The 27,618-nt window shown below is 38.7% G+C and overlaps 1 protein-coding gene across 1 annotated transcript in view; it reads left to right on the forward strand.

The window, feature by feature from the left end:
- The window catches only part of plxnb1b (plexin b1b), a 191,409-nt gene that overhangs the window by 160,848 nt on the left and 2,943 nt on the right, over nt 1-27,618 (forward strand). Inside the window, exons 23-38 of the mRNA XM_061887355.1 lie at nt 315-494; nt 2,225-2,373; nt 2,841-2,941; nt 3,981-4,198; nt 4,276-4,454; nt 4,526-4,592; nt 7,991-8,137; nt 10,255-10,420; nt 15,667-15,770; nt 15,836-15,920; nt 16,007-16,173; nt 18,714-18,874; nt 20,098-20,245; nt 20,399-20,463; nt 24,535-24,610; nt 26,893-26,967. Coding sequence (XP_061743339.1) covers nt 315-494; nt 2,225-2,373; nt 2,841-2,941; nt 3,981-4,198; nt 4,276-4,454; nt 4,526-4,592; nt 7,991-8,137; nt 10,255-10,420; nt 15,667-15,770; nt 15,836-15,920; nt 16,007-16,173; nt 18,714-18,874; nt 20,098-20,245; nt 20,399-20,463; nt 24,535-24,610; nt 26,893-26,967 — 2,088 coding nt within the window. The remainder of the gene's footprint in view (nt 1-314; nt 495-2,224; nt 2,374-2,840; nt 2,942-3,980; nt 4,199-4,275; nt 4,455-4,525; nt 4,593-7,990; nt 8,138-10,254; nt 10,421-15,666; nt 15,771-15,835; nt 15,921-16,006; nt 16,174-18,713; nt 18,875-20,097; nt 20,246-20,398; nt 20,464-24,534; nt 24,611-26,892; nt 26,968-27,618) is intronic.

The following is a 27,618-nucleotide window of genomic DNA, read 5'->3' on the forward strand; positions in this document are numbered from 1 at the left end:
AGCTGGCTGAGTGGGTAACCGGGCATGACCCACAACCCAGATAGCTTAACATGTGAATCAGTAATACCGGCGGAATACAGTCAGTGCCAAAATGTACTAGATTCGGCACCCATCCCAAGTGTAGTTCAACATGCAAGCTATGCTCGGCTAACGTTGTTTCTCTTTTCAGCATTCTCTTAAACCTTCTACCTAATGTTCTTATGTCCTTCAGTTTCATTCTTAGAAGATACCGTGAAGCCAATAAAAAACAAGCTCCGGGCTGCAGTGCAACATCCAGCATAATAATAAATTTCCATGCATGTTGTGATTCTCAGGGGGAAAATCTGGACCTGGCCATCAATAAGGAGGAGGTGGTTGTGTTAATTGGGGAAGGTGTGTGTGCCGTCAAGACGCTTACCAGAAACCATCTGTACTGCGAGCCGCCGCCTCAGCAGCCTATGTCGACGACGAATGTCAAGAAACGTGAGGGTTCTGACAGCCTGCCTGAATTCACTGTGAGTAAACTTCTTGAAGCACAAGTTGAAAGCTGCAAATAATAACACAAACAATGCCTCTGTCATGCATACTTTCCAATCTTGAGACCTCCGAATTCGGGAGATTGGGGGGCGGAGGGTGTGGGGTCTGGGGGTTGAGGTGGGCTGGGGCGGATTTAGGGGGGAGGAGTATATTTATAGCTAGAATAAACTGAAATTCAAGTATTTCTTATATATTTATATATATATATATTAGGGGTGTAACGGTACACAACAATTTCGGTTCGGTACGTACCTCGGTTCAGAGGTCACGGTTCGATTCATTTTCGGTACAGTAAGAAAACAACAAAATATAAATTTTTTGGTCATTTATTTACCGAATTTGCAAAATCTTCCACCAAAAATATTTTTCTTAGTTGAATATTGGATGTGAAGTAATCGGAAACTTGAATAGGTAAATAATTCATAATAAGATTGATTTTGATTCAATATTTTGTTTTGAGCAATGACAGTTTGAAATAAAAAAAAAAACAGCTTTGTTTTATTAGTCAACGTTGCAACTTTTCATCAATTACATTTAGCCTTTAAGCTTTTTATTTCACTTTTGTTTATGTTTTTGTTTATTTTAATAGTATTTTTAGAATGTGCCGTGGGCCTTTAAAACATTAGATGTGGGCCGCAAATGGCCGCCGGGGCACACTTTTGACACCCCTGCTATAGATAATAAAAAATAAAATTTGATAAATCTATGAGTAAAAAGCAGAGCCTGGCGACGCATGCTCGTTTATCATAACTCCCTCGCTCTCTCTGTCTCTGCCCCTCCCTCACGAATGTTGCTGCGCACAATTTGTTTTGTTTTCAACCCCTTCTTAACTCTGAACGTACATTGAAAATACACGCAACCCTAACTTAAAATGACATTTGAGGCATTTAAGAAATTCCACCCGGACAGCCCCGTAAAAGAGGACATATCCGGTGAAAAGAGGAGGTATGGTCAGTCTATCGTTGTTTTTTTTATTAGTAGATTGCACAGTATAGTACATATTCCATACAATTGACCACTAAATGGTAACACCCGAATAGGTTTTTCAACTTGTTTAAGTCGGGGTCCACGTAAATCAATTCATGGTGTCTCGGTGTGCATTGTTTACACAACGTGCGGTGCCCTACTTAATATGTCTGTGTTGAACTCGTTCGGTACGCCTCCGAACCGAACCGAAACCCCGGTACCGAAAAGGTTCAATACAAATACACGTACCGTTACACCCCTAACCGCCGTAGCCCTAACCGCCATAGCTCTAACAACCACAGCTCCAGCCACCACAGCTCTAGCCACCACAGCTCTAGCCACCACAGCTCTAACCACCTCTGCTCTAACCACCACAGCTCTAACAACCATAGCTCTAACCATCATAGCCCTAACCACCACAGCTCTAACCACTATAGCTCTAACAACCACACCCCTAACCACCATAGCCCTAACCACCACAGCCCTAATCACCATAGCCCTAACCACCATAGCTCTAAGCACCACAGCTCTAACCATCATAGCCATAACCCCCATAGCCCTAACCCCCATAGCCCTAACCACCATAGCCCTAACCACCATAGCTCTAACCACCATAGCTCCCACCACCACAGCCCTAACAACTATAGCTCTAACAACCATCACCATAACAACTATAACAATTCCAATATATCTCCCATATGGCCTGCAGGAGACACCTGACATTGCTGTCCTTTATTTTCAGGTCCACATGGGAAACTTGAACTTCTCCCTTGGCAAAGTTCAGTATGACAGTCTAAGCCTGGCCACCTTTCCCATGGAGGCTCAGATTGGTGTCGGGGTTGGAGCCTCCATTGTGGCGCTCATCGTCCTCATCATCGTACTTATCTACAGGTTAGGAGATACAATATACAATACACATTATGTACTGTGTACTATTTCTGCAGTTAAGTGGATTCATTAAGCAGATACAGTAAGTACTATATAGTATATTGTCTACAGTTAAGTAGATGAATGAAATAGATACACAGTACGTACTGTGTAGTACCTACATTTGTACTATATTGGTGAGCAGGAATATACTTCTATTTCTAAGTCATTCAATATACCAAATTTAGGAAGCCCAGCAAGTTTTATTAGTACCGTATCTGAAGTTACTTTAAGTTGCTCGTATTGTAAAGTAGTACACGTAATCGTTGTTTACGTAGTATTTGAATAATGGACTTCAGAAAGTCATGCTATGAAATAAATCCTTCTTTTCATTGTGTCTCTAGTTGTTCTGCTTCCACTTGCGGGACATGTTAAGGTCACACGACTCTATATAACACTACTAAACCGGTCATCTCTTAATGCGTTGTCAGGAGAAAGAGCAAGCAGGCTTTAAGAGACTACAAAAAGGTCCAAATCCAGCTGGAAAACCTTGAAACCAGCGTGAGAGATCGCTGCAAGAAAGAGTTTACAGGTGAGACACTAAAATGTCAACATGACCTTGACACTAAAATGTCAACATGACCTGAAATGTCCCGAAGAGAACATTTCAGTGTTTGGAACCAAACATGTTCACTTTTTGTCTGTAGTCACTGTCAAATATAATATATGTCCAGTTCTTAATTCCTACTTTCTCAGCATAATGTAGGTGTCTGGATATGGGTCAAGGGTTATGTCTTGAGATAAAGGTTAAGGGTTAAGGGTAATGTACTGGTTAAGGGTTTAGGGTTATCAAGAGGTCTAGTCAAAAGATTAGCAGTTCGGGTTTCAGAGTTAGCGGTTAAGAGTGAGGTTGTGGTTGAAAGCAAGGTCTGGAGATTAATGTTAGGTGTTAAGGTTTAGATCTTGGTTAGGGGTTAAGGGTTAGGTCGAACGAGCGATTAATGGTTCAGGGGTTGTGGGTAAGGAAATGGTTAAGGTTGGAATTGGGGTTAAGAGTAAGGTCGCGGTTAAGAGTTAGGTCTCGGGGTTAGATACTGGTTAAGGGGTTAGGTCTAGGAATAAATGGGTTATGGGGTGAAAAGTTAGGTAGCTGTTAAGGGTTAGGTCAAGTAATTAATTGATTAGGAGTTGAGGATAAAATAATGGTTGGGGTTGGGATTAAGAATTAGGTAGCAGTTAAGAGTCAGGTCTAGGGGTTAAGCGTTAGATAGTGGTTAAGGGTTAGATTTAGGGATGAAGGATTAAGGCTTCAGATAGTGGTTAAGGGTTATGTCCAGGGATACAGGGTATGTCTTAAGATAGTGGTTAAGGTTTGGATTTAGGAATAAAAGGTTTAAGTTTAAGAGTTAGGTAGTGGTTAAGGGTTAGGTTTAGGAATAAATTAGGGGTTAAGAACTAGGTAGTGTTTAAGTGTTAGGTCTAGGGGTTAAGAGAATGAGGTAGTGGTTAATAATTGGGTATAGAGATTAAGGTTTATGGTTTAAGGATTAGGTCTGGGGATAAAGATTTAGGAATACGACAGATGAACGTTTCACTGACCTTTCACCCTTCACACACCCACTCTGCCCCAGACCTGATGACTGAGATGATGGACATGTCAAGTGACTTGGTGGGTTCTGGCATTCCTTTCCTTGACTACCGGATGTACGCAGAGCGCATATTCTTTCCCGGCCACCGGGAGTCGCCACTGAGACGAGACCTGGACGTTCAGGAGTGTCGCAGACAGACGGTGGAGCAAGGTCTGGTGCAGCTTTCCAACCTGCTCAACAGTAAACTCTTTCTCACTAAGGTACGGCCGGAAACATCACCACCTGTCAGCTTTGTGACATTTTAGAGAGGAATAAAACATCCTATCTTTCCCGTAAGTTTATTCACACTCTGGAGAGTCAGCGGACTTTCTCTCCCCGAGACCGGGCCTATGTGGCCTCCCTTCTCACAGTGGCACTGCACGGCAAACTCGAGTACTTCACAGACATCCTCAAGACCCTTTTGAACGACCTGGTGGAGCAGTATGTGGCCAAGAACCCCAAACTGATGCTACGGCGGTAAGAGACGGCATCGTTAGCCTGGTTCCGCCTTATGGATGTCTCACTTTGTTGGCTCTTTTTCTCTGCAGGACTGAGACTGTGGTGGAAAAGCTGCTGACCAACTGGATGTCCATCTGTCTCTATGCTTTCCTCAGGGTTAGTCTGGGTTTGAAATGTGTGCCACTGCATCCGCTGTACTCTTTACCCATGGAAAACACTATTTATTCTATTTATTTGTTTATGGGGTGGCGTGGCTCAGTTGGTAGAGCGCCCGTGCCAGCAACTTGAGGGTTTCAAGTTTTGGTAATCGCTTCTGCCATCCTAGTCACTGCCATTGTGTTCCTTGGCCTAGGTCAAGGGTGCCTATTACGTCGATCGCGAGCTACCAATAGATGGCGGAGGGTGTGTCAGTCGATTTCCAGCCAGGCATTAAAAAAACAGCCCTAAAAATCGGCGACCATCAATCTTCACCAAGACGTCATTTTTGTCACTTGATTGACATTCACGGCATCCAAGGGTCTTGTGAGATGACGCGGGCTGCTGCCAGATAATTATTAAGAAAAAATGACCGACAGGAAGGCGAGAAACACTTTTTATTTCTACACTCTCGCGCCGTCAAAACTCTGAAGACCGACTGTAAAAGTGCTGCTTCAACCTGCCTGCGCTAACAAAATAAGAGTCTCAGAAAGCTAGCGTGGACAAGCGAGCAAGCTACGGAGTTTGCCGCCAATGTATTTCTTGTAAAGTGTATAAAAAGGAGTATAGAAGCTGGACAAATAAGATGGCAAAAAACAACCACTTCAATGTGGTGTTGGACAGAAAGGAGGACTTTTTTCCTCCTCCATTTAAAATGTGGCCATTATCATCACTACTGTATGATTCCCATCAATGCAAGTCATCAAAATCAGGTAGTATACCACTTATATTCTTGTCTTCATGAAATAAAGGATATTTTAAACATGATTGTATTATCATTAAACATCTTTAACTTGTTAACAAAACGTCTTTTTCATAAATAAATCAATATAAATTATATGAATGAGGTAGATCCCCTCGACTTCGTCAATTGAAAAGTAGCTCACCTGCAGAAAAAGTGTGGGCACCCCTGGACTAGGTACTTTGAGTTGCAGTGCATAGTTTTTTTTTATGGGGACACTTAGCAGTTGCAATAATTCATCACGCAGCAAATTAAATGATTTGGATACGTTTGTTACTGAATACTTTCTAATCAGCTTCTGCCTTGGAGATTTTGTATCTATAAGTAATGTACAACTTGTACTTGTTTATATTGACAAATGTGCTGTTTAGACTGCAATATTTTTCCATGAAGGACACTTATTTATTACGTATGTCTAGCTTGTGTGCTTGGCTGTCATGTAGCTGCTAGCTACTAGTAGCCTATAGCCTTCCATGTTTTCCTTTTGTAAATGATTTCATATGATAGAAGAGAAGACCAACCTTGTGTGCTTATCACTTAGATGTTAGCTGGCTGTACAACTTTGCACAAGTAAACACTCTGGAGGACTGCTGTTATCAAAGATGATATCGTAAATTTGATATGCAAGCCGATACAGTAGTTTTTTTGCTGATATCGGACTTATACGAAATAATATTATCGGACTGGGATACCCCTATAATTCACCATTGAAAGGTAGTGAAGAAGTGGGTACATTTTGTGGTTTTTGATAAGCTCAGGAAATGAGCTCACTAATTCAAGTGTACTTATGGAAGTGTTCTATTTGAGACACAGCCTTCGCACCTGTGTAGTGGCTACTTCATTTTATCATCTTCTATATTGCTCGTTCTCATTGATGTCACTTTAAGTGAAGGTAGTGTTCGTGTGTGTGTGTGTTCTGGCAATGCTTACTTAATATCCTTCTATATATGGTAGTTGGAGTTGCAGACAACTTCATTACTCCTAAATAGCAGTTTTCAGTAATGTCACAGAAGATGCAGGATTTAAGTGGTGAAACTTCCTTTAAGAGGACAGCTGTAGTGCTGTATTCTGAGGATCATGTCATATTTACTCTGAACTTTTTTTTTTTAAATGAACCTCAGTAGCATACTTTCCAACCCTCCCGGATTTTCCGGGAGACTCACAAAATTCAGAGCCTCTCCCGAAAACCTCCCTGGACAAATTTTCCCCCAAAAATCTCCCGAAATTCAGGCGGAGCTGTAGGCCACGCCCCCTCCAGCTCCATGAGAACTTGACTCAGCAATGTTGGGACCCTCTTAAACAGGACAATACTGCCATATACTGTACATCGAATAGAATAGAATGTAATTATATTCTACATATATTCTACATTTGAGTGCAGTCAAGGAACATGCATTAGGGAGTCTGTTCTGAAGCCCACAGTAAAGAGACGTAACTTCATCACGTCGCCTGGTTATTGACTCCAACCCAATATATTACACCGTCGACGAGCAAAAGGAAGAAATACGTTTGCAAGTTCCAGAACGATTGGAAACAAGAATTTCAGTTTATCCAGGAGAGTTCGAAGGGGAAGGGGAAGGGGTATATTGCCTATAACTTTTGTAGAAGAGAGTTTTCCATTGAACACGGCGGCCAAACGGATATACTTAGCCATGAATGGTCAGAGAAGCACAAAGCGTCCGCAGCGCAGCATTGTTCGCAACCCAGTATTATGGGGCACCTCACAAAATGGAGACCCGATGGTGTAACTTATGCTGAGACAAAGATGGCTATGCTGATAGCTGGAAGCAACCTCCCGTTCTCATTTGCGGATGTCTACAACAAATCAGTGATATATGTTCCCGGATTCGGAGATCGCTGGCCAATACGCAAATCGCAGAACAAAGGTTACTCAAATGGTGAAAGGTAAGTGTTGTTGTTTTTTTAGTAACCAGCAAGCACAGTACAGTTAGTAGAACAGATGTGTTTTTATTACTGTGTATTTCCGTCGGAAATTCAATTATTTCTTTTTTATGTATATATATATATATATGTATATATATATATATATACATATATAGGATCACACAATATTGCTGAATATAATCAAATAATACTTTTATATATATATATATATACATATAATAAATATAGCTAGAATTCACTGAAAGTCAAGTATTTCATCTATATATATATATATAGATGAAATACTCGAATTGGTGAATTATTCTCCTCCCCTCTTAACCACGCCCCCCGCCCCAACCACTCCCCCAACCACGCCTCCACCCCACCCCCAACCACGCCCCTCCACCCCCCACCTCCCGAAATCAGAGGTCTCAAGGTTGGCAAGTATGCTCAGTAGTCACATACAAAATGTGTGAATCATGCAAAATTATTTAAATTTGGTCCCCATGAACCATATTAACTCTTTTCCCCCAGGGTCTCCAGTAAGAATGATCAGCATATTACTTCATCAATCCAAAGATTTAAAGACGTGTATGAGCTAATTGGCTAGTGGCTATTTTATCTCATTTTCTTTTATGCCTCCACAACCTGTAGAAAGGATGGTCCCCACAAGTGATGATCAAAAACTTGGTCCCCGTTCCAAATGATAACCAGTATGTGTGTGTGCTTCCAGGACTCTGCCGGGGAATGTCTCTACATGCTTTTCAGGGCAATAAAGCACCAAGTGGATAAAGGACCAGTGGATGCTGTGACTGGCAAGGCCAAATACACTCTCAACGACAACCGCCTGCTGCGAGAAGACGTGGAATACAAAACCTTGGTGAGCAGAAATCTTCCTGTGTCGTCCATATAAAGCGGGGGTCAGCAACCCACAGCTCTTGAGCCGCATGCGGCTCTTTAGTGCCACCCTAAAAAAAGGATTGAAAAGGGAAAACATTTTATTTTCTGTTTTAGTATGTTTTTTGTTTGCGGACAAACGTTACGCAAACCTTCCCAATTGTTAGAACTACCACTGTTTAATATGTTTGTGTGTATGCTTCACTGATGACACTATTTGGTAAAAATTGTTTTGTCCTACTAATTTCGGCGGTTCTTGGACCCACCATAGTGTGGACTGTGATGCAACAGTTTGTTTACATATAAAATCTTCCACTCCTTCTTCGTCTCAATTTGTCTACCGAATGTTTTATACAGTGCGTGAATGCACAAAGGTGCGCTTTGTTGATGTTATTGACTTGTGTGGAGTGCTAATCAGGCATATCCGGTCACTGCATGACTGCAAGCTAATCAATGCTAGCATGCTATTTAGGCTAGTTGTAAGTACATATTGCATCATTATGCCTCATTTGTAGGTATATTTGAGCTCCTTTAATATCCTTTACTTTTATCCTCTTTTTATATAATTTAGTTTTGCATGTCTCATGACACATTATCTGTATGTAATACTGGCTGCATTTCAGATAGTTGTTTGTGTGCCATGTTGTTCCAGACCACAGCAAACATTACCTAGCTTGCTAAAGACTGTAATAAATCTATTAAAAGAAGACCGCCTTAATTTGGACACACACATCTATACCTTTGGCCATTTAAGATTTGCTTCAGCCTGCGACACCAATAGTAGGCCAATATAAACACGTATATCATGTGTTGCCTTCATTATAACACATATATAAGACTTTTAAAGTAATTTTGATAGTAGGCTATTTTAGCTAATATAGACACTTATATCATGTGTTGCCTTCATTATAACACTTATATACGGCTTATCATTTTTTGCGGACAGATTTGTTTTTTTGTATTTTTTGTCCAATATGGCTCTTTCAACGTTTTGGGTTGCCGACCCCTGATTTAAGGTTACCACAGTCCACCTCAGGCAAGTGGGTCCAGAGTTGTCCATTTGTCTCACAACACTGAACTTTCAAAAAATACAATTAGACCAAAAAAAAACAAGAAAAAATGGCATGAAGATAAAAACGTTAGGAAAAGAGTTACATTGATACAGTACTATATAAATACTACTAAAAATGCACTTTAAACAAAGTAAAAAAGAGTATAGTTGGATTGATATTTTGAATTTCAAAAACTAAATTCAGAAATACAATAAAGAAGAAAAAGCTAGTAACAAATTGCTGATACATGGTACCTTGGTTTTTATTCCACCCTAACCCCTAAATCTGATGAATCTGTTCCAGACACCCAAATATATGAACAGAAAACACTCTTTACAGAGAATATGGATCGTTTAGAATGCATAAAACAATGCAAAATACATATAAATTATGAATGAAACATACAAATGAACATTTGAGCATACTTTTTTACTTTATGGAAGGCTTTTGTTGGCGAAGACGACAAGGAAGCGCAGAGCCATCTTCCCACTTTGCTACTAGTTCGTTTTGTATTTCTAACTTTCTCGCCTTCTTTATCAAAGTACTGACACTCGCAACTTTCTTTGGTCTCTTGTTAAATTATGTTTGTTAAAGTTACCTCCTCGGGTATTCTTTGTTTGTACATTATCGTGGAAAATGACAAGTGAGGTGTAAAAAAAGTGAGTGTATAGTAAATAATTCTACTCAATAGTTATGGGTAAATATCACTTTAGTGAATGTATAGCACACTTAATACCTGTACTGGCACTGCACTGATACTGTGTTAGTGTTTAATAATGGTCATCCACCACCTACTGGATTACATTTGATCTGCAAATAAAATTAATAGTTAGCAAATATCATTACTTCAGAAGTTTTTTATGAATACATTTGCAAAAATAAACAGGAAACACGCATCTCTGGTCAATAAGCCAAATACTAAACAGGAAAAGAAGAACATTTACTTTATTTAGAGCTGTAAGATCAAAAGGATCCTTGAATTTTTTTTTTATAACTGGTAAGATTCAAGTCGGCTCGTGATCAAAATCCTACTCCGTTTTTTTTCCAGACTCTTAACGTGTTGGTGCAGGGCGGAGGAGCCATTGAGTCGCAGCCGCTGCCCTGCAAAGTGCTGGACTGTGACACTATCACGCAGGTGAAGGAGAAGCTGCTGGACCAGGTGTACAAAAGCACGTCTTTCTCTCACAGGCCTCACTCCGACTCCTTGGACCTGGGTGAGAATACACGCCTTCATCCAGCTCCTACGTCTGCATGTTTAATGACTACTACTTCAACTAATAATAATGATAATAACTAGAAAATTCTTGTGGAAATTTTGATGGGCCTGCTATCTGTACCCTGGACCTCTGGTCGGAAGTCGGTGGAAGCCGACATACTTTTGATAATGTGCCAAATGACCCAATCCGTCAGTTTTAGGTGTAGCTATACAAAATTAGCTAGAGAGCTAGCCTAAAACGTTTGCATGCTAAAATTAGCATGCTGCACTTATTAGCATGTGTGACATACCAAGTTATATGACTTTGGGGTCAACGGTTACAAAAAGAACAAAAAGGTTAATGCTAGCTCGCTAACAATAAGCATGTGTCATAATATCCAAGTTATTTGACTCTAAGATGTATGGCGGTGTAATCAGAAAAAAAAACTGTAAAATTAGCTTAAAAAGTTAGCATACTAATGTTTCCATGCTAGCAGTTAGAATGTGTCACATACCAATGTGGAATTAGAGAAAAAAAGTGTCAAATCAACTGAAAAAGTTAGCATGCTAATAATTACCATGCTAGAATGCTAACATTAGTATGCTAGTAGTTAGCATGTATCACATACCAAGTCATATGACTGTAAGGTATATGGCGGAGGAATTAGAGAAACAAGTGTGAAATTAGCTGAAACAGTTAGGATGCTAATGTTGGCATGCTAGTAGTTAGAATGTGTCATATACCAAGTTATATGACTCGAAGATATATGCCTGTGGAATTAAAAAATTAAGCGTATAATTAGCTGAAAAAGTTAACATGCTAATGTTAGCATGCTAACAGCATATGTCACATACAAAGTTATATGACTGAGGTGTATGGCGATGGAATTAGAGGGGGAAAAAAGTGTAAAATTTGCAGGAAAAGTTAGTTAATTCACATGCCTGGGAGAGAAGAAATACCAAAATGCAATATTTGTTGGTGTAAACATAGAAAGTAGCATTATAATGTTCACAGAAGGCATCAGTGATGGGTACTTGCTTTGCAAAAGGCCCATAATAATAATAATAATAATAATAATGTTGACTTTTCAGCAAATGTATTTGCTCCTAAATGTTTCATTGAACTCTGGCGCCATCTGCAGCTTGAAAAAACAATTACATACAGTAGAGGTTTTAACCATTTGATCCCATTCTGAATTCTTAGGGTGATGATTCAATTGGGAATTGATTTGCGATTAAAAAAATAATGATACATTTTTACTAAAACAAAAGTAACATAGAAAACTTTAAACTGATTCTCACAATGTATTAGATGTATAATATTAATATACATATATTTTTTTTCAAATCAGGTTACAGGTTAGAAAAGTTCCTTCTGGTTGCATGGTGATGGCCTAAGAAATATGTTTATAAATGTATTCTCATAAAAAAAGAAGTACTAAATAAAAATAATTACTTTTTTTGCATTTCTTTTTTATTCGACTTTTTTCAAAATATGTACCAATTTAGAATCAGCTTGAATAGAAAATTGACTATGAATCAATGTTTGTGTGCACCCCTGACATACAGTATATTCACTTCCAAATCACAGTGTAGCAGTGGTGTGTTGTCATCATGGCCAACAAGGCCTTCTCTGCTGGCCTATCATAACCACAAATCATAATTAAAGATAAATTAATATATTGTATTTACTTTCCCCTAAATATATAAAAGTTTTCATATTCTCTTCATGTCATTTCATCGTCCTTCCAGTGCTGTTGTTTTTAGTTTTAGTTTGTATCCTATCAGAATTCAGCTCGCTTATGTTGCCATGCTTTACCAAATCTGCCCGGGGCCTTCAGAATCAGCAATGTGAGCAACATACAGGTGATGGATATTTGCCATAGCTAATCAGATCCTGAGTTGTTGCCAGCGGATGACACATTATCTGTATATAATATTGGCTGAATTTCAGATAGTTGTTTGTGTGCCATGTTGTTCCAGATCACAGCAAACATTACCTAACTTGCCAAAGATTGTCATAAATCTATTAAGAGAAGACAGCCTGCCGTTTCCTTTAACTTGGACACACACATCTATACCTTTGGCCATAAAAGAGAGTCATTAGTCTCTGATTTACTAGTGTTTTCCAATGTTATAAAAATAAACCAATCAGAATTCAGCTTGCTTATGTTGCCATGCTGTACCAAATCTGCCCGGGGCCTTCAGAATCAACAATGTGGGTGTCATACAGGTGATAGATAATTGCCATAGCCAATCAGATTGTGAGTTGTTCCCATCGGATGACACATTATCTGTATGTAATATTGGCTGAATTTCAGAGAGTTGTTTGAGTTCCCTGTTGTTCCAGATCACAGCAAACATTACCTAACTTGCCAAAGATTGTCATAAATCTATTAAGAGAAGACAGCCTGCCGTTTCCTTTAACTTGGACACACACATCTATACCTTTGGCCATTAAAAGACAGTCAGTAGCCTCTGATTTACTAGTGTTTTCCAATGTAGCAAAAATGTGTAGAATAAATATTACATTTCAACATTTCTGTCATGAACATTTGCTTCAGCCTGCGACATCTAGTCATTTTGATAGTAGGCTAATGAAGACACATCATGTGTTGCCTTCAATATAACACTTATGACTTAGACTTCCTTTTTATTGTCATTCAAATTTGAACTTTACAGTACAGATAAGAACATTTTGTTGCATTAGCTCATGGTAGTGCAGGATAAAAAATCAATAAGGTGCAGATATAAATAAACATATTACTGAACAGATAGATGTATTGCACTTTTGCATATGCATCCAGGTTTATGGATGTATTTTATATTGTCTTTATATTCCAGCCAGTTAATCCATATTTTGGGGGAATTCAGCGGGTAATTATGATGCGTTCAAGAGTCTTACGGCCTGAGGGAAGATGCTGTTACAGAACCTGAGGGTTCTGCTTCGGAGGCTGCGGCACCTCTTTCTAGAGCAGGGGTCACCAACGCGATGCCCACGGGCACCAGGTAGCCCGTAAGGACCAGATGAGTAGCCCGCTGGCCTGTTCTAAAAATAGCTCAAATAGCAGCACTTACCAGTGAGCTGCCTCTATTTTTTACATTTTATTTATTTACTAGCAAGCTGGTCTCGCTTTACTTGACATTTTTAATTCTAAGAGAGACAAAACTCAAATAGAATTTGAAAATCCAAGAAAATATTTTAAAGACTTGGTCTTCACTTGTTTAAATATCCATCCATCCATCCATCCATCCATCCATCCATTCATCCATCTTCCTCCGCTTATCCGAGGTCGGGTCGTGGGGGTACCAGCCTAAGCAGGGGAGCCTAGACTTCCCTCTCCCCAGCCACTTCGTCTAGCTCTTCCCGGGGGATCCCGAGGCGTTCCCTGGCCAGTCTTCCCAACGTGTCCTGGGTCTTCCCCGTGGCCTCCGACCGGTTGGACGTGCCCTAAACATCTTCCCAGGGAGGGGTTCGGGTTGCATCCTGACCAGATGCCCGAACCGCCTCATCTAGCTCCCCTCGATGTGGAGGAGCAGCGGCTTTACTTTGAGTTCCTCCCGGATGAAAGAGCTTCTCATCCTATCTCTAAGGGGGAGCCCCGCCACACGGCAGAGGAAACTCATTTTGGCCGCTTGTACCCGTGATCTTGTCATTTAGGTCATAACCCAAAGCTCATGACCATGGGTGAGGATGGGAACGTAGATCGACTGGTAAATTGAGAGCTTTGCCTTCCGGCTCAGCTCCTTAATAAATTCATTTATTTTTTTACTTTGCTTCTTATAACTTTCAGAAAGACAATTTTAGAGAAAAAATACAACCTTAAAAATGATTTTAGGATTTTTAAACACATATACATTTTTACCTTTTAAATTCCTTCCTCTTCTTTCCTGACAATTTAAAACAATGTTCAAGTATTTTTTTTTTATTGTAAAGAATAATAAATACATTTTAATTTAATCCTTCATTTTAGCTTCCATTTTTTTGATGAAGAATATTTGTGAAATATTTCTTCAAACTTATTATGATTAAAAATAAAAAAAAATATTCTGGCAAATCTAGACAGTCTGTAGAATCAAATTTAAATCTTATTTCAAAGTCTTTTGAATTTCTTTTTAAATTTTTGTTCTGGAAAATCTAGAAGAAATAATGATTTGTCTTTGTTAAAAATATATCTCTGTCCAATTTGTTATATATTATAACAAAGTGCAGATTGGATTTTAACCTATTTAAAACATGTCATCAAAATTCTATAATTAATCTTAATCAGGAAAAATTACTAATGATGTTCCATTAATTCTTTTTTTCTTTTTTTCAAAAGGATTCGAATTAGCTACTTTTTCTATTCATTTTTTTCGGTTGAATTTTGACTTTTAAAGAATCTAAATTAAAGATAAACTATGTTTCAAAATTTAATTTTCATTTTTTTCATATTGTCTTCCCTTTTAAACCGTTCAATTGAGTGTTTTTTTCATCATTTATTTTCTACAAAAAACCTTCCGTCAATATATATATATATATATATATATATGTATATATATATATATATATATACAGATGTATTTATTAAAGGTAAATTGAGGAAATTGGCTATTTCTGGGAATTTATTTAAGTGTGTATCAAACTGGAAGCACTTCGCATTAATCAGTACCCAAGAAGTAGCTCTTGGTTTCAAAAAGGTAGGTGACCCCTGTTCTAGAGTCTTTCTGGGGTACTGAATATTTAAAGATTTTCATTTTTTGCGGCTCCAGACGGATTTGTTTTTTGTATTTTTGGTCCAATAGGGCTCTTTCAACGTTTTGGGTTGCCGACCCCTGAGCGTGGCAAAAGTCTGTGCTTTTCTAGTGGAACGTGCATTTGCCTCACAATACGAAGGTCCTCAGTATTCCTGAGTTCAATCCCGGGCTCGGGGATCTTTCTGTGTGGAGTTTGCATGTTCTCCCCGTGAATGCGTGGGTTCCCTTCGGGTACTCCGGCTTCCTCCCACCTCCAAAGACATGCACCTGGGGTTAGGTTGATTGGCAACACTAAATGGCCCCTACTGTAGTGTGTGAATTATGAGTGTGAACGTCTGTCTATCTGTGTTGGCCCTGTGATGAGGTGGCGACTTGTCCAGGGTGTACACCGCCTGCAGATTAGATAGGCTCCAGCACCCCCCGCCACCCCAAAGGGACAAGCGGTAGAAGATGGATGGATGGAGTTGAACATTAATGGGGGGGAAATGCAGAGAGTAACCAGTGAAATGACACGTTGTTGTTGTTCAGAGTGGAGGTCTGGCAATGCCGGACATCTCATCCTGTCAGACGAAGACCTAACGTCTGTGGTTCAGGGCAACTGGAAACGCCTCAACACGGTGCAGCACTACAAGGTGGGCTCTTCATCTAACTAGTAAGACCGCCGTGTGCTGACTTGGCATTTTGCGCCGCACTTCAGGTCCCCGACGGTGCCACGGTCGCTCTGGTCCCTCGCCACAGCAAACACATTCACCATGACAACCACGACTACGTGGCTGGAGAGAGTGAGTAGTTTCCTGTCGTCACCACCACGGCTCACCGTAACGCGATCGCTCCTCCTCGGTTTCATTGCAAGCTTTGTCTGGGACAGAAACGCCCATGCTGGAGGACGCAGACGAGGGCGGGGTGAGACTCTGGCATCTGGTGAAGGCTGGCGAAGAACCCGAGCTGCCCAAACATCGGCGAGGCAGCCTGAGGGAAAGAGAGAGAGCCAAGGCCATACCTGAGATCTACCTGACCCGCCTGCTGTCTATGAAGGTAAGTCAGGGCCGGCCCGTGGCATACACACTCTGTGCTCTTTTTTTCATTTAAAGGGGAACTGCACTTTTTGGGGAATTTTGCCATTGTTCACAATCATTATGAAAGACAAAACAACAGATGCATTTTTTTTATGCATTCTAAATAAATAAAGGTTCTGTATTCCACCTACAAAACCCAATTAAAAAAAACATACAAAAAGTGCCAACAATACTCCATTTACATTTTGTGACTTGAATATTAACCAAATATATGTGATATTGCTATTATAAGCGCTAACACAGACCAACTATTTATAGTATATACAATTTTTGTTCCATCTGACATCACATGAACAAAGATAAGACCTTCTGGGGCATCCCTGGGCAAATGAAGCTTTTCAATCTGGCCCGCTGGACATTCCCAAATATTTTTTTTTAGATGTTTAAGATGTAAAGTGTAGCTGCCATTATGATGTGCAGTCATGTTTTCTAACAACCATAAGTCTTCAACAATACTAAGTCTTTCAATGCTTGGAATCTGCGCTTTTGCATGATATACTAGTTACTAGGGGTGTGGGAAAAAATCGAATCGAATACGTTGTGCGATTCAGAATCGATACTCATTTAAAAAAATATATATATATTATTATTTTTTTAATATATATATATATTTTTTTATTTTATTTTATTTTTTTTAATTTTTTTTTTTTTTAATTTATCAATCTATCAAACCACTACACAGCAATACCATAACATCCATCCATCCATCCATTTTCTACCGCTTATTCCCTTTTTTGGGGTCGCGGGGGGGCGCTGGCGCCTATCTCAGCTACAATCGGGCGGAAGGCGGGGTACACCCTGGACAAGTCGCCACCTCATCGCAGGGCCAACACAGATAGACGGACAACATTCACACTCACATTCACACAATGCAATCCAATTCCAAAACCGAACCTGACCCAGCAACACTCAGAACTGCAATAAACAGAGCAATTGAGAAGACACAAACACGACACACAACAAACCAAAAGTAGTGAAAGAAAAATGAATATTATCAACAACAGTATCAATATTAGTTATAATTTCATCATAGCGGTGATTAAAAATCCCTCATTGACATTATCATTAGACATTTATAAAAAAAAAAATTAAAAAAAATAACAATAGTGTCACAGTGGCTTACACTTGCATCGCATCTCATAAGCTTGACAACACACTGTGTCCAATATTTTCACAAAGATAAAATAAGTCATATTTTTGGTTCATTTAATAGTTAAAACAAATTTACATTATTGCAATCAGATGATAAAACATTGTCCTTTACAATTATAAAAGCTTTTTTTTTTCTTTTTTTTTAATCTACTACTCTGCTTGCATGTCAGCAAACTGGGGTAGATCCTGCTGAAATCCTATGTATTGAATGAATACAGAATCGTTTTAAATCGGAAAAATATCGTTTTGGAATCGAGAATCGAATCGAAAAAATCGATATAATATCGAATCGTGACCCCAAGAATCGATATTGAATCAAATCGTGGAACACCCAAAGATTCACAGCCCTACTAGTTACTATGGTCATCTAATTAGTTACTATGGTAATCTCTATAATAGCAGCTCAGACAAGCACCAAGCAGTGTGGGCAGAGAGCGTTTCCACAGACGCGGAAGGAGATTTTCACACAAAGTTCTAAAGCTTAGTGATATATCAGATATATCAGATTGTAGGTGGGTTTATTTTGTACCCTTCGCGTTCATATTTCACTGTTTGTTGTATTTTTGTTGCGTTTTACTTGATTGTAAAAGATGTGTCGATCGAAAGGGGGTGTGATGTTCATTTTTTGTCAATATTCAGTGTTTTATCATTAATAGAAAAAAATTGAAATTTCATTACGTTTTTTAAGGCGGTCTTTCATAACGTTTTTAGCATTTAATCATACATTATTGTGAAGTTTTGTATTAGTGTTCATAAAAGTATGTTTGTACACTCCCTTGCAAATATGTAAAATGGTTGCAACAAAATGGTTGTTGATGCTTTACTGGATTGTTGAGCTTTTTTGCACCAAAAGAAGGGTGTTGTGATGCATACTTTTACTTTGAAAATTTGTGCCTACCTGCAAATGAGAAATAACAGTGAGAAAAATTTGTTTTTTATTAATCTCAAATCTAGTTTGAATTGAGCCATTTAAATATTCGAGTTTGTGTCTGCATCATCATGCTACACTAATTTTAATGCTGAGTCTGCATTTTTAAAATAAAAGCGGATATAATATTATTAGTATATTTGTGTAGTGCACGGATGAAGATAAAGTAGAAATACTAGGTTTAGGTAAAGACTTAGATTTAGACAAACTTTAATGATCCGCAAGCTCAGTTACAAAGGATGGAAAGTGTAAGGATGCAGGTATAAAATAGACTAAAAATGTACCGTAGTAGCAATATAAACTATAACATATATGTAATATTCACATATTATATGTACAGTATATGATATATCCTGATAAAGAGAGGTGATTGTTAGTTGTGCTGGTGATGATACAGTCTTTTCCTCTGTGGTCTTCAGGGGACGCTGCAGAAGTTTGTAGATGATCTGTTCACAGTCATCCTCAGCACCAGCAGACCAGTTCCTCTGGCTGTCAAATACTTCTTTGACCTGCTGGATGACCAAGCTGCTCATCACTCCATCTCTGACCCAGAAACCATACACATCTGGAAGACCAACAGGTTGTTTTTCTTGCTTTAGTCTTGCTTCAGTTTTGCTTCAGTCTTTCTTTCTTCTGCTGTTTCTTCTTCTTCTTCTTCCTCTTCTTCTTCTTCTTCATTTCTGCTTCTTCTTCTTCTGTTTCTTTGTCTTCATGTTATGCATATTGTTATCATACTCCATCTCTGACCCAGAAAGCTGACCCAGAAAGCATACAAATCTGGTTCTTTCTTTCTTCTCCATCTTCTTCTCCTTCTTCTTTATGGTATGCATATTGTTCTTGCTCTTCTTCTGCTTCTGCTCTTTCTTATTCTTCTCTTTCTTCTGTCATCTTCATTTTATTGTCTGTCTTCCTTTTCTCCTCAGTCTTCTTATTTTTCTTTTCTTTTAGTTTCTTCTTCTTCTTCTCCTTCTTCTTGTTCTTGTTCTTCTTCTTTTTCTTCTTCTTCCGCCTCTGCTGCAAACCCTTCTTCTTCATGTTATGTGTATTGTTTCTGCTTTTTTAAAATTATTCTGCTTCTTTGTCTCCTTCTTCTCCGACTCTGTCTTCTTCTCCTTCTTCTACTCTTTCTTCGTAGTATTATTTTTATTCTCTGTCTGCTTCTTTTTCGTCCTCTCAGTCGTCTTCCTCTTCTTTGTATCCTCTTTCTTCTTCTTCTTCTTCTTATTCTCAGTCCACTTATTATTCTTTTCTTTCCTCTCTATCTTTTTCTTCTACTGCTTCTAATTTGTTTTCTTTTTGTTCTCCCTATTTTGTTCTTCTTATTTGTTATAATTGTTGTTCTGCCTGTTCTTAGTCTTCATGTTATGTGTATCGTTCATGTTCTTCTTCTTCTGCCTACTCTTCTTCTTCTCCGTCTTATTTTTCATCTTCTGCTTCTTCCTTGTCTTCTTTTTTTATTTTTTTCCTCCCGATTATTCACTATCTTATTATTTATTTTTCTTTCTCGTTGTTCTTTCTCCTTCTTTCTTTTTCATCTTCTTGTTCCCCTAGTTTTTATTCTTTATCTTCACTCTTCTCGTTATTCTTCATTTTTCCTTCTCATTCTCATTTTTTTCTTCATCTTCATCTTGTTCCTGTTCTGTTTCTTCTCATTCTTCCTCTTTCTATTTTCTTTATTATTTTTGTATTTTCTTCTTCTTCTAGTTATTATTATGTCTTTTCTGGTAGTTCTTGTTCAAGTCAAATTTTAGTTGAGCTCGCAGTGTGAGAAAGACTTGTTTAATCCAAGTTGTGTATCTCCAGTCTCCCACTGCGTTTCTGGATCAACATTGTGAAGAACCCGCAGTTCATCTTCGATGTGCAAGCTTCAGACCACGTCGATGCGGTGCTGTCAGTCATTGCCCAGACCTTCATGGACTCCTGCACCATTGCTGAGCACAAGCTGGGACGGGTATGACAGCAAATTGACGCTTGCTCTAAACAAACTTAAGTGTATACTTAAATCTATATGCTTCAAATGCATATACTTTGTTCTATATCCTTCAAATGTACATATTACATACTTGAATATATGTACTAAAGGTACAATGGTGTCTTTCAACAGGATTCTCCTATCAACAAGCTGCTGTATGCCAGAGATATCCCGCGCTACAAACAGATGGTAGAAAGGTATGAGATGATATCAGTGTTTAAACAAAGTACTTTTCAACATGTGTATTACGTGTTCTATATGAACCTCTTACGTTGGAGATCAGGAACAAATACAACTCTGTCACCTTGTAAAGAACAACCTTTAAGTACTCAATGAGAGTGTTAATGTTGGCAGTGTATTACTGTCCCAGACCCATTACTGTCATTGTAACTTACCTATAGTCACAATATTTACCTTCTTCTTCATCTCTTTACTAAATAAAGGATTATACTTGCGCTTAGAGGCATCGCCATCTTAAACATTTAAAGCTCTTTGTTGAGCATGTGTTTGCAATACCCTTTTAAAATGCTAGGGGGCGGTGTTTTCCAGTAGAGCAGGGGTGTCAAACTCAGTTTTCCACCGAGAGCCAGTGTTCTGGCGAGACGTGCTCCCTTTTAGAATTAATCCACCATCTAATGCCCTGCGTTTGAATCTAGGGAATGTGGAAATGAGGGGTAAACATTCAGTTTTTTCCCAAAACCAGTGAAGTTGGCACGTTGTGTAAATAGTAAATAAAAACAGAATACAATGATTTGCAAATCCTTTTCAACTTACATTCAATTGAATAGACTACAAAGACAAGATATTTAATGTTCCAACTGAGAAATTTCTTTTTTTTTTGGCAAATGATCATTAACTTATAATTTAATGGCAGCAACACATTGCAAAAAAGTTGTCACAGGGGCATTTTTACCACTGTGTTACATGGCCTTTCCTTTTAACAACACTCAGTAAATGTTTGGGAACTAAGGAGACACATTTTTTAAGCTTTCAGGTGGAATTATTTCCCATTCTTGTTTGATGTACAGCTTAAGTTGTTCAACAGTCCAGAGTCTCTGTTGTGGTATTTTAGGATTCATAATGTTCCACACATTTTCAGTGGGAGACAGGTCTGGACTATAGGCAGGCCAGTCTAGTACCCGCACTCTTTTACTATGAAGCCACGCTGTTGTAACACGTGGTTTGGCATTGTCTTGCTGAAATAAGCAGGGGCGTCCATGATAACGTTGCTTAAAAGGCAATACGTGTTGCCCCAAAACCTGTATCAACCTTTCAGCATTGATGGTGCCTTCACAGATGTGTAAGTTACCCATGCGTTGGGCACTAATACACCCCCATACCATCACAGATGCTGGCTTTTCAACTTTGCGCCTATAAAAATCCGGATGGTTCTTTTCCTCTGTGGTCTGGAGGACATGACGTCCACAATTTCCAAAAACTATTTGAAATTTGGACTTGCAAATCACAGAACACTTTTCCACTTTGCATCAGTCCATCTTAGATGAGCTCAGGCCCAGCGAAGCCAGCAGCTTTTCTGGGTGTTGTTGATAAATGGCTTTCGCTTTGCATAGTAGAGTTTTAACTTGCACTTACAGATGTAGCAACCAACTGCAGTTACTGACAGTGTTTTTTTCTGAAGTGTTCCTGAGCCTGATATCCTTTACACACTGATGTTGCTTTTTGATGCATTATCTCCTGAGGAAATTGAAGGTCTGTAATATAATCGCTTACGTCGAGTAATTCCTCCAAAGTATCTGAAACTTTTGATGATATTACGGACCGTAAATGGTAAAATCCAGAAATTTCTTGCAATAGCTGGTTGAGAAATGTTGTTCTTAAACTGTTGGACCATTTGCTCCTGCATTTGTTCACAAAGTGGTGACCTTCGCTCCATCTTTGTGAATGACTGGGCATTTCATGGAAGCTGCTTTTATATGCAATCATGGCACCTACCGGTTCCCAATTAGCCTGTTCACCTGTGGGATGTTCCAAATAAGTTTTTGATGAGCGTTCCTCAACTTTATCAGTATTTTTTGCCACTTGTGTCAGCTTTTTTGAAACAAGTTGCAGGCATCAAATGAGCAAAAAATTAATAATTTACCAGTTTGAACATTAAGTATCTTAACAGTCTCTTTAATTGAATACAAATTGAAAAAATTAGCAAATAATTGTATTTTGTTTTTATTTACCATTTACACAATGTGCCAACTTCACTGGTTTTGGGGTTTGTAGATGGGCCCCAAAATATGGGCCGCAAGTTTGACACCACTGTATTTTATTCTACCCCAATGTGTCGTCCTTATTAACAAAAAAGGCCCTTGCCTCATTCATATGGGACGGTGAGAAACCAAATACAGACGCAAGCTGCAGTAATGTCATAACACTCCTGCGTATTGAACCCATAAGTTCTGGTCCTGTCCAATGTCTGGCACACTACTAGTCTGCTATTTTCAAAACAGTCATGTTCATTTCCAACCCTCGGTTGCAATGACTATATTTAGTGTTGCAGATGGAAACCACCCCATAATTAGAAACAATCCTAAAAACATACAAGACACCACCGAAATGTGATGCACTTTATTCGGTTAGAAAAATAAAAATACTCAGGGGTTTTAGGGATATATTATTTTTCATATAGAACTCTAGGGCGGACTGGATTACAAGGCGCAATAAAGGAGTCATATTTTGATTTTTTTTCTAAATATAAAATACTTCCTTGTGGTCTACGTAACATGTAATGGTGGTTCTTTGGTCAAAATGTTGCATAGATGATGTTTTACAGATCACCTTCAAACCTCTTTCTGACAGTTGCTTCCGGATGCAATGTTTTGTGGGCGATCTTATTTACGTGGCTCACCTTCGACAGCGTCTTTCCCCGTCATCTTTGTTGTAGCGGTGTAGCGTGCAAGGACAGGAGTGGAAGAAGTGTCAAAAAGATGGAGCTAACTGTTTTAATGACATTCAGACTTTACTTCAATCAATAACGGAGCAGCATCGCCTCATCCGGAAACAACAACAATGTGTTCCGTGATAAAACATGCGACTGAAACTCTAATAACTAAAGTTCTTTGGGTGAATAATGTAAATTCACTACACCGGTATGTTTTAGCACTTTCATGGCAACATTTAGTGGCAAGATTTAGGTAACAACTTTACACTACTTTATATTAGAAATAACAACAGTGGAGGATGAATGTACCATAACAAGAAGATAGAGAAAAAGAAGAAGCTCATGACTACAAAGGCGTATGTGTGCAAATTTTCATGATTTATGCAGATCCCAAATACAAATCAGCAGACACCAGAAGGTAAGAAAAGTTGGTTGTGCATAATATTGTGAAACATAATGTCTGCTAATGGGTGCCATTTTGCGGTCCTCAAACACACTTTTTTTATTGATTTATTGAAACTTTTTTTAGTAGATTGCACAGTACAGTACATATTCCGTACAATTGACCACTATATGGTAACACCCGATTAAGTTTTTCAACTTGTTTAAGTCGGGGACCACGTTAATCAATTCATGGTACAAATATATACTATCGGCGTAATACAGTCATCATACAAGTTCATCATCAGAGTATATACATTGAATTATTTACATTATTTACAATCCGGGGGGGGAGTTGTGGAGGGAATATTACCATAGTAATACTTGTATCTCTGACTACGGTAGCCGTAATGGGCCGACAATCCATCAAGCTGTGCGGCTTCAAAGTCATACCAAAACCTTTTGACAGATTTTTGAGCACCGTGTGTAAAGTTATTTATTTTCAATGGAACATTTAAAGTTTTGGTGTTGTTTACTGGTGTCATATTGCAGTCTACACATATTTCTTATGTGTGACTGCCATCTACTGGTCACACTTATCATTACACCATGTACCAAATAAAATTCCTCCGAGCTCGGTAAGAAAAAACAAATTCATTCCGTACATTAGGCACACCGGGTTCTACGGCGCACTGTCGAGTTTTGAGAAAATGAAAGGATTTTAAGTGCACCTTATAGTCGGAAAAATACGGTACTTGAATGGACTCCAAAGTATGCCTTATTAATAATAATATTATTGAATTATGCTAATTTGCATGCAGCAAGCAAACCACTCAGATATTTCACCTCCAGGAACACCCTCCCCTTCCGCCAGGTAGCCAAGATGGCGACTGTCACTGCACACTCACCTTATGAAGTGTTTGAAGTACAACACCCTGAGAGTACTGAGAGTGCACTTCTCAGTGATAACCTGCTCAAACGCTGTGTTGCTCTGCAGGTACTACGCTGACATCAGGCAGACCATCTCAGCCAGCGACCAGGAGATGAACTCTGCTCTGGCCGAACTTTCCAGGGCAAGTAGAAACATTTACCTCAACTCAACTTCCTGCTCTGATGACACACCTGAGACGTGTGCATTGATTATAAAGTAGTCACTCTTTAAATGCCACCTTCCTTCAAGCTCTGAAGTCAAACGAAACACTTCTAAACACATCCTCATCTTAAAAGCAGGATTGTTCTTTGAGGAACATTTCAACCTGAATTGATTTCCACTACAAAAATGCCTTCATGAACTAACAGTGAAATTGATTTTCAAAATAAAATACTATAATGACAGCCAGTGAAATTGATTTACAAGGTATAATGTCTGTCTATCTGTGTTGGCCCTGCGATGAGGTGGCGACTTGTCCAGGGTGTACCCCGTCTTCCACCCAATTGTAGCTGAGATAGGCTCCAGCACCCCCGTAACTCCAAAAGGGACAAGCGGTAGGAAATGGATGGATGGATGATTTCCTGTACAAAAATGCCTTCATGTACTAACAGTGAAATCCATCCATCCATTTTGTACCGCTTATTCCCTTTGGGGTCGCGGGGGGCGCTGGTGCCTATCTCAGCTACAATTGGGCGGAAGGCAGTCTACACCCTGGACAAGTCGCCATCTCATCGCAAGGCCTAACAGTGAAATGGATTTTCAAAATAAAATACTATAATGACAGCCAGTGAAATTGATTTACAAGGTATAATGTCTGTCTATCTGCATTGGCCCTGCGATGAGGTGGCGACTTGTCCAGGGTGTACCCCCCGTTCCGCCCGGATGCAGCTGGGATAGGCTCCAGCACCCCCTGCCACCCCAAAAGGGACAAGCGGTAGAAAAATGGATGGATAATCCCATAAACAGTTCCAGTGCAACTAATATCTCAGAAGCACCTCCTGTGGAATATATATTTAAAATAAAGTCCTACAAGCACCTCACAGGACAACTGATTTTCAAAGTAAAATTACAAAAGCTGAATTGTTTTTAAAAATAAAAATCTGAAACGGTGGAATTGATTTTCAAAATAAAATCCAGCATGCATGTCCAGTTGAATTGACATTTAAAATAAACTCACAGAAGCACTTAGTTATACTGATTTCCAAAATAAAATCAAGTGGACACTCCAAGTGAAATACATTTTCTAGATAAAGGCCTCAAGCATGTCCAGTGTGATTTATTTTCAAAATACAATCTTACAAGTACTTCCACTGGAATCGATTTTCAAAATTAAATCACATCAGCTTCTTCTGTGGAATATATTTTTAATTGACATTTAAAATAAAATCACCCAAGCATCCAGTGAAATTGTTTTCCAAAATAAAATTGTCAGCACTTCCAAAGGAAATTATTTTGGAATAAAGTCCTTTAAATACTGCCAGTGGAGTTGATTTTCAAAATAAAGTCACATTAGAACATATTTAGTACATCCACTGAAATCGATTTCCAAACTAAATCATGTAAGCACTTCCAGTGGAACTGATTTTCAAAATAAAATCCCAAAAGCATATACAATAGAATGGATTTTTAGAATAAAATTACAGAAGCCCTTCCAGTAAAATTTATTACAAAATAAAATCATGAAATAACGTACAGTGAAATGTATTTCCAAAGTAAAATCACCTAAGCACTTCCATTGGAATTGATTTTCAAAACAAAATGACATAAGCACTTCCAGTGAAGTAGATTTCCAAAATAAAATCCTGTCAAGTGTAATGTATTTTTTTTTTAAAATACTTCAATCACTTACTGGGGAATCAATTTTCTAGATAAAATCAGATTAGTGCCTCCAGTAAAAAGAAAAAAATTATTTTAAAGATACATTAATTTAATCACTTCCAGAAAAATGGATTTTTTAAATAATTTCCAGTGGATTTTTTTTTCAAAATAAAAACAAAGTGAGCGTATCCAGTGGAATTTATTTTCAAAATAAATTGTCTATACTTTTCCAATGGGGCTCAGTCAAGCGCTAAAATGAATTTGAACCAATTACAGGCTGTAATTGTGCACATATATTACATACAACAATGTAACACCGATAAGTAGGACAGGAGGACACGTACTGTATGTTAGCAACACTAGCATTGCTAAACATGTTGTTAAATGAGTTCTTCTCTGTTGGTGTCGATTAAAAAGTTGTTGGTATCTTTATGTCATGAACCTTTGCAGGTGAGTCATTGTGAATACAGTATGCTTTTCATACCAATGTGTGTACATGTATATATATTTATTGATATGACTGACTTATGTAGTTGACATAAGACATCAATTGTCCACACTCTCTGATCCTAATTCTATGCTTCTGTGGCTGACTGCTTGTTTCAGAACTATTCTGGAGAACTCAACTACTTGGTGGCACTGCATGAGCTGTACAAGTACATCAACAAATACTACGATCAGGTACTCACAGTGTATACAGAGTGTGTAACATCAGATGAGAGACCCCATATTGTTTCTGTAAAAAAGTGAAGATCATTAGTTTTGAAAATGAGTGACACAACTGCTGCGTGGCTAATAAATAATATTAATAATAATAATAATAAATATGCCAGGTAGCACCGTCCTCTTCATCACACACACCGATTACAATCCAAGTTTGTTGACCTTATTCAAGTTTCATGCTGCTGAAACAGTCATAAAGGCTCCTCCCACTTCCTGTGGTACAGCTGAAAATAGAGATGTCCGATAATATCGGACTGCCGAAAAATGCTTTAAAATGTAATATCGGAAATTATCGTTTTTAAAAAGTAAAATGTACTACTTTTTAAAACTCCGCTGTATGGAGTGGTACACGGACGTAGGGAGAGGTACAGAGTAGTTGCGTCTCCGAGTCATACTTGCCAACCCTCCCGATTTTCCCGGGAGACTTCCGAATATCAGTGCCCCTCCCGAAAATCTCCCGGGGCAACCATTCTCTCCAATTTCTCCCGATTTTCACCCAGACAACAATATTGGGGGTGTGCCTTAAAGGCACCGCCTTTGAATGGCAGCCTAATCACATAATATCTACGGCTTTTCCCACACACAGGTGAATGCAACGCATACTTGGTC

The sequence above is a fragment of the Nerophis ophidion genome, linkage group LG02 (assembly GCF_033978795.1).
Source record: "Nerophis ophidion isolate RoL-2023_Sa linkage group LG02, RoL_Noph_v1.0, whole genome shotgun sequence".
Taxonomy (NCBI): domain Eukaryota; kingdom Metazoa; phylum Chordata; class Actinopteri; order Syngnathiformes; family Syngnathidae; genus Nerophis; species Nerophis ophidion.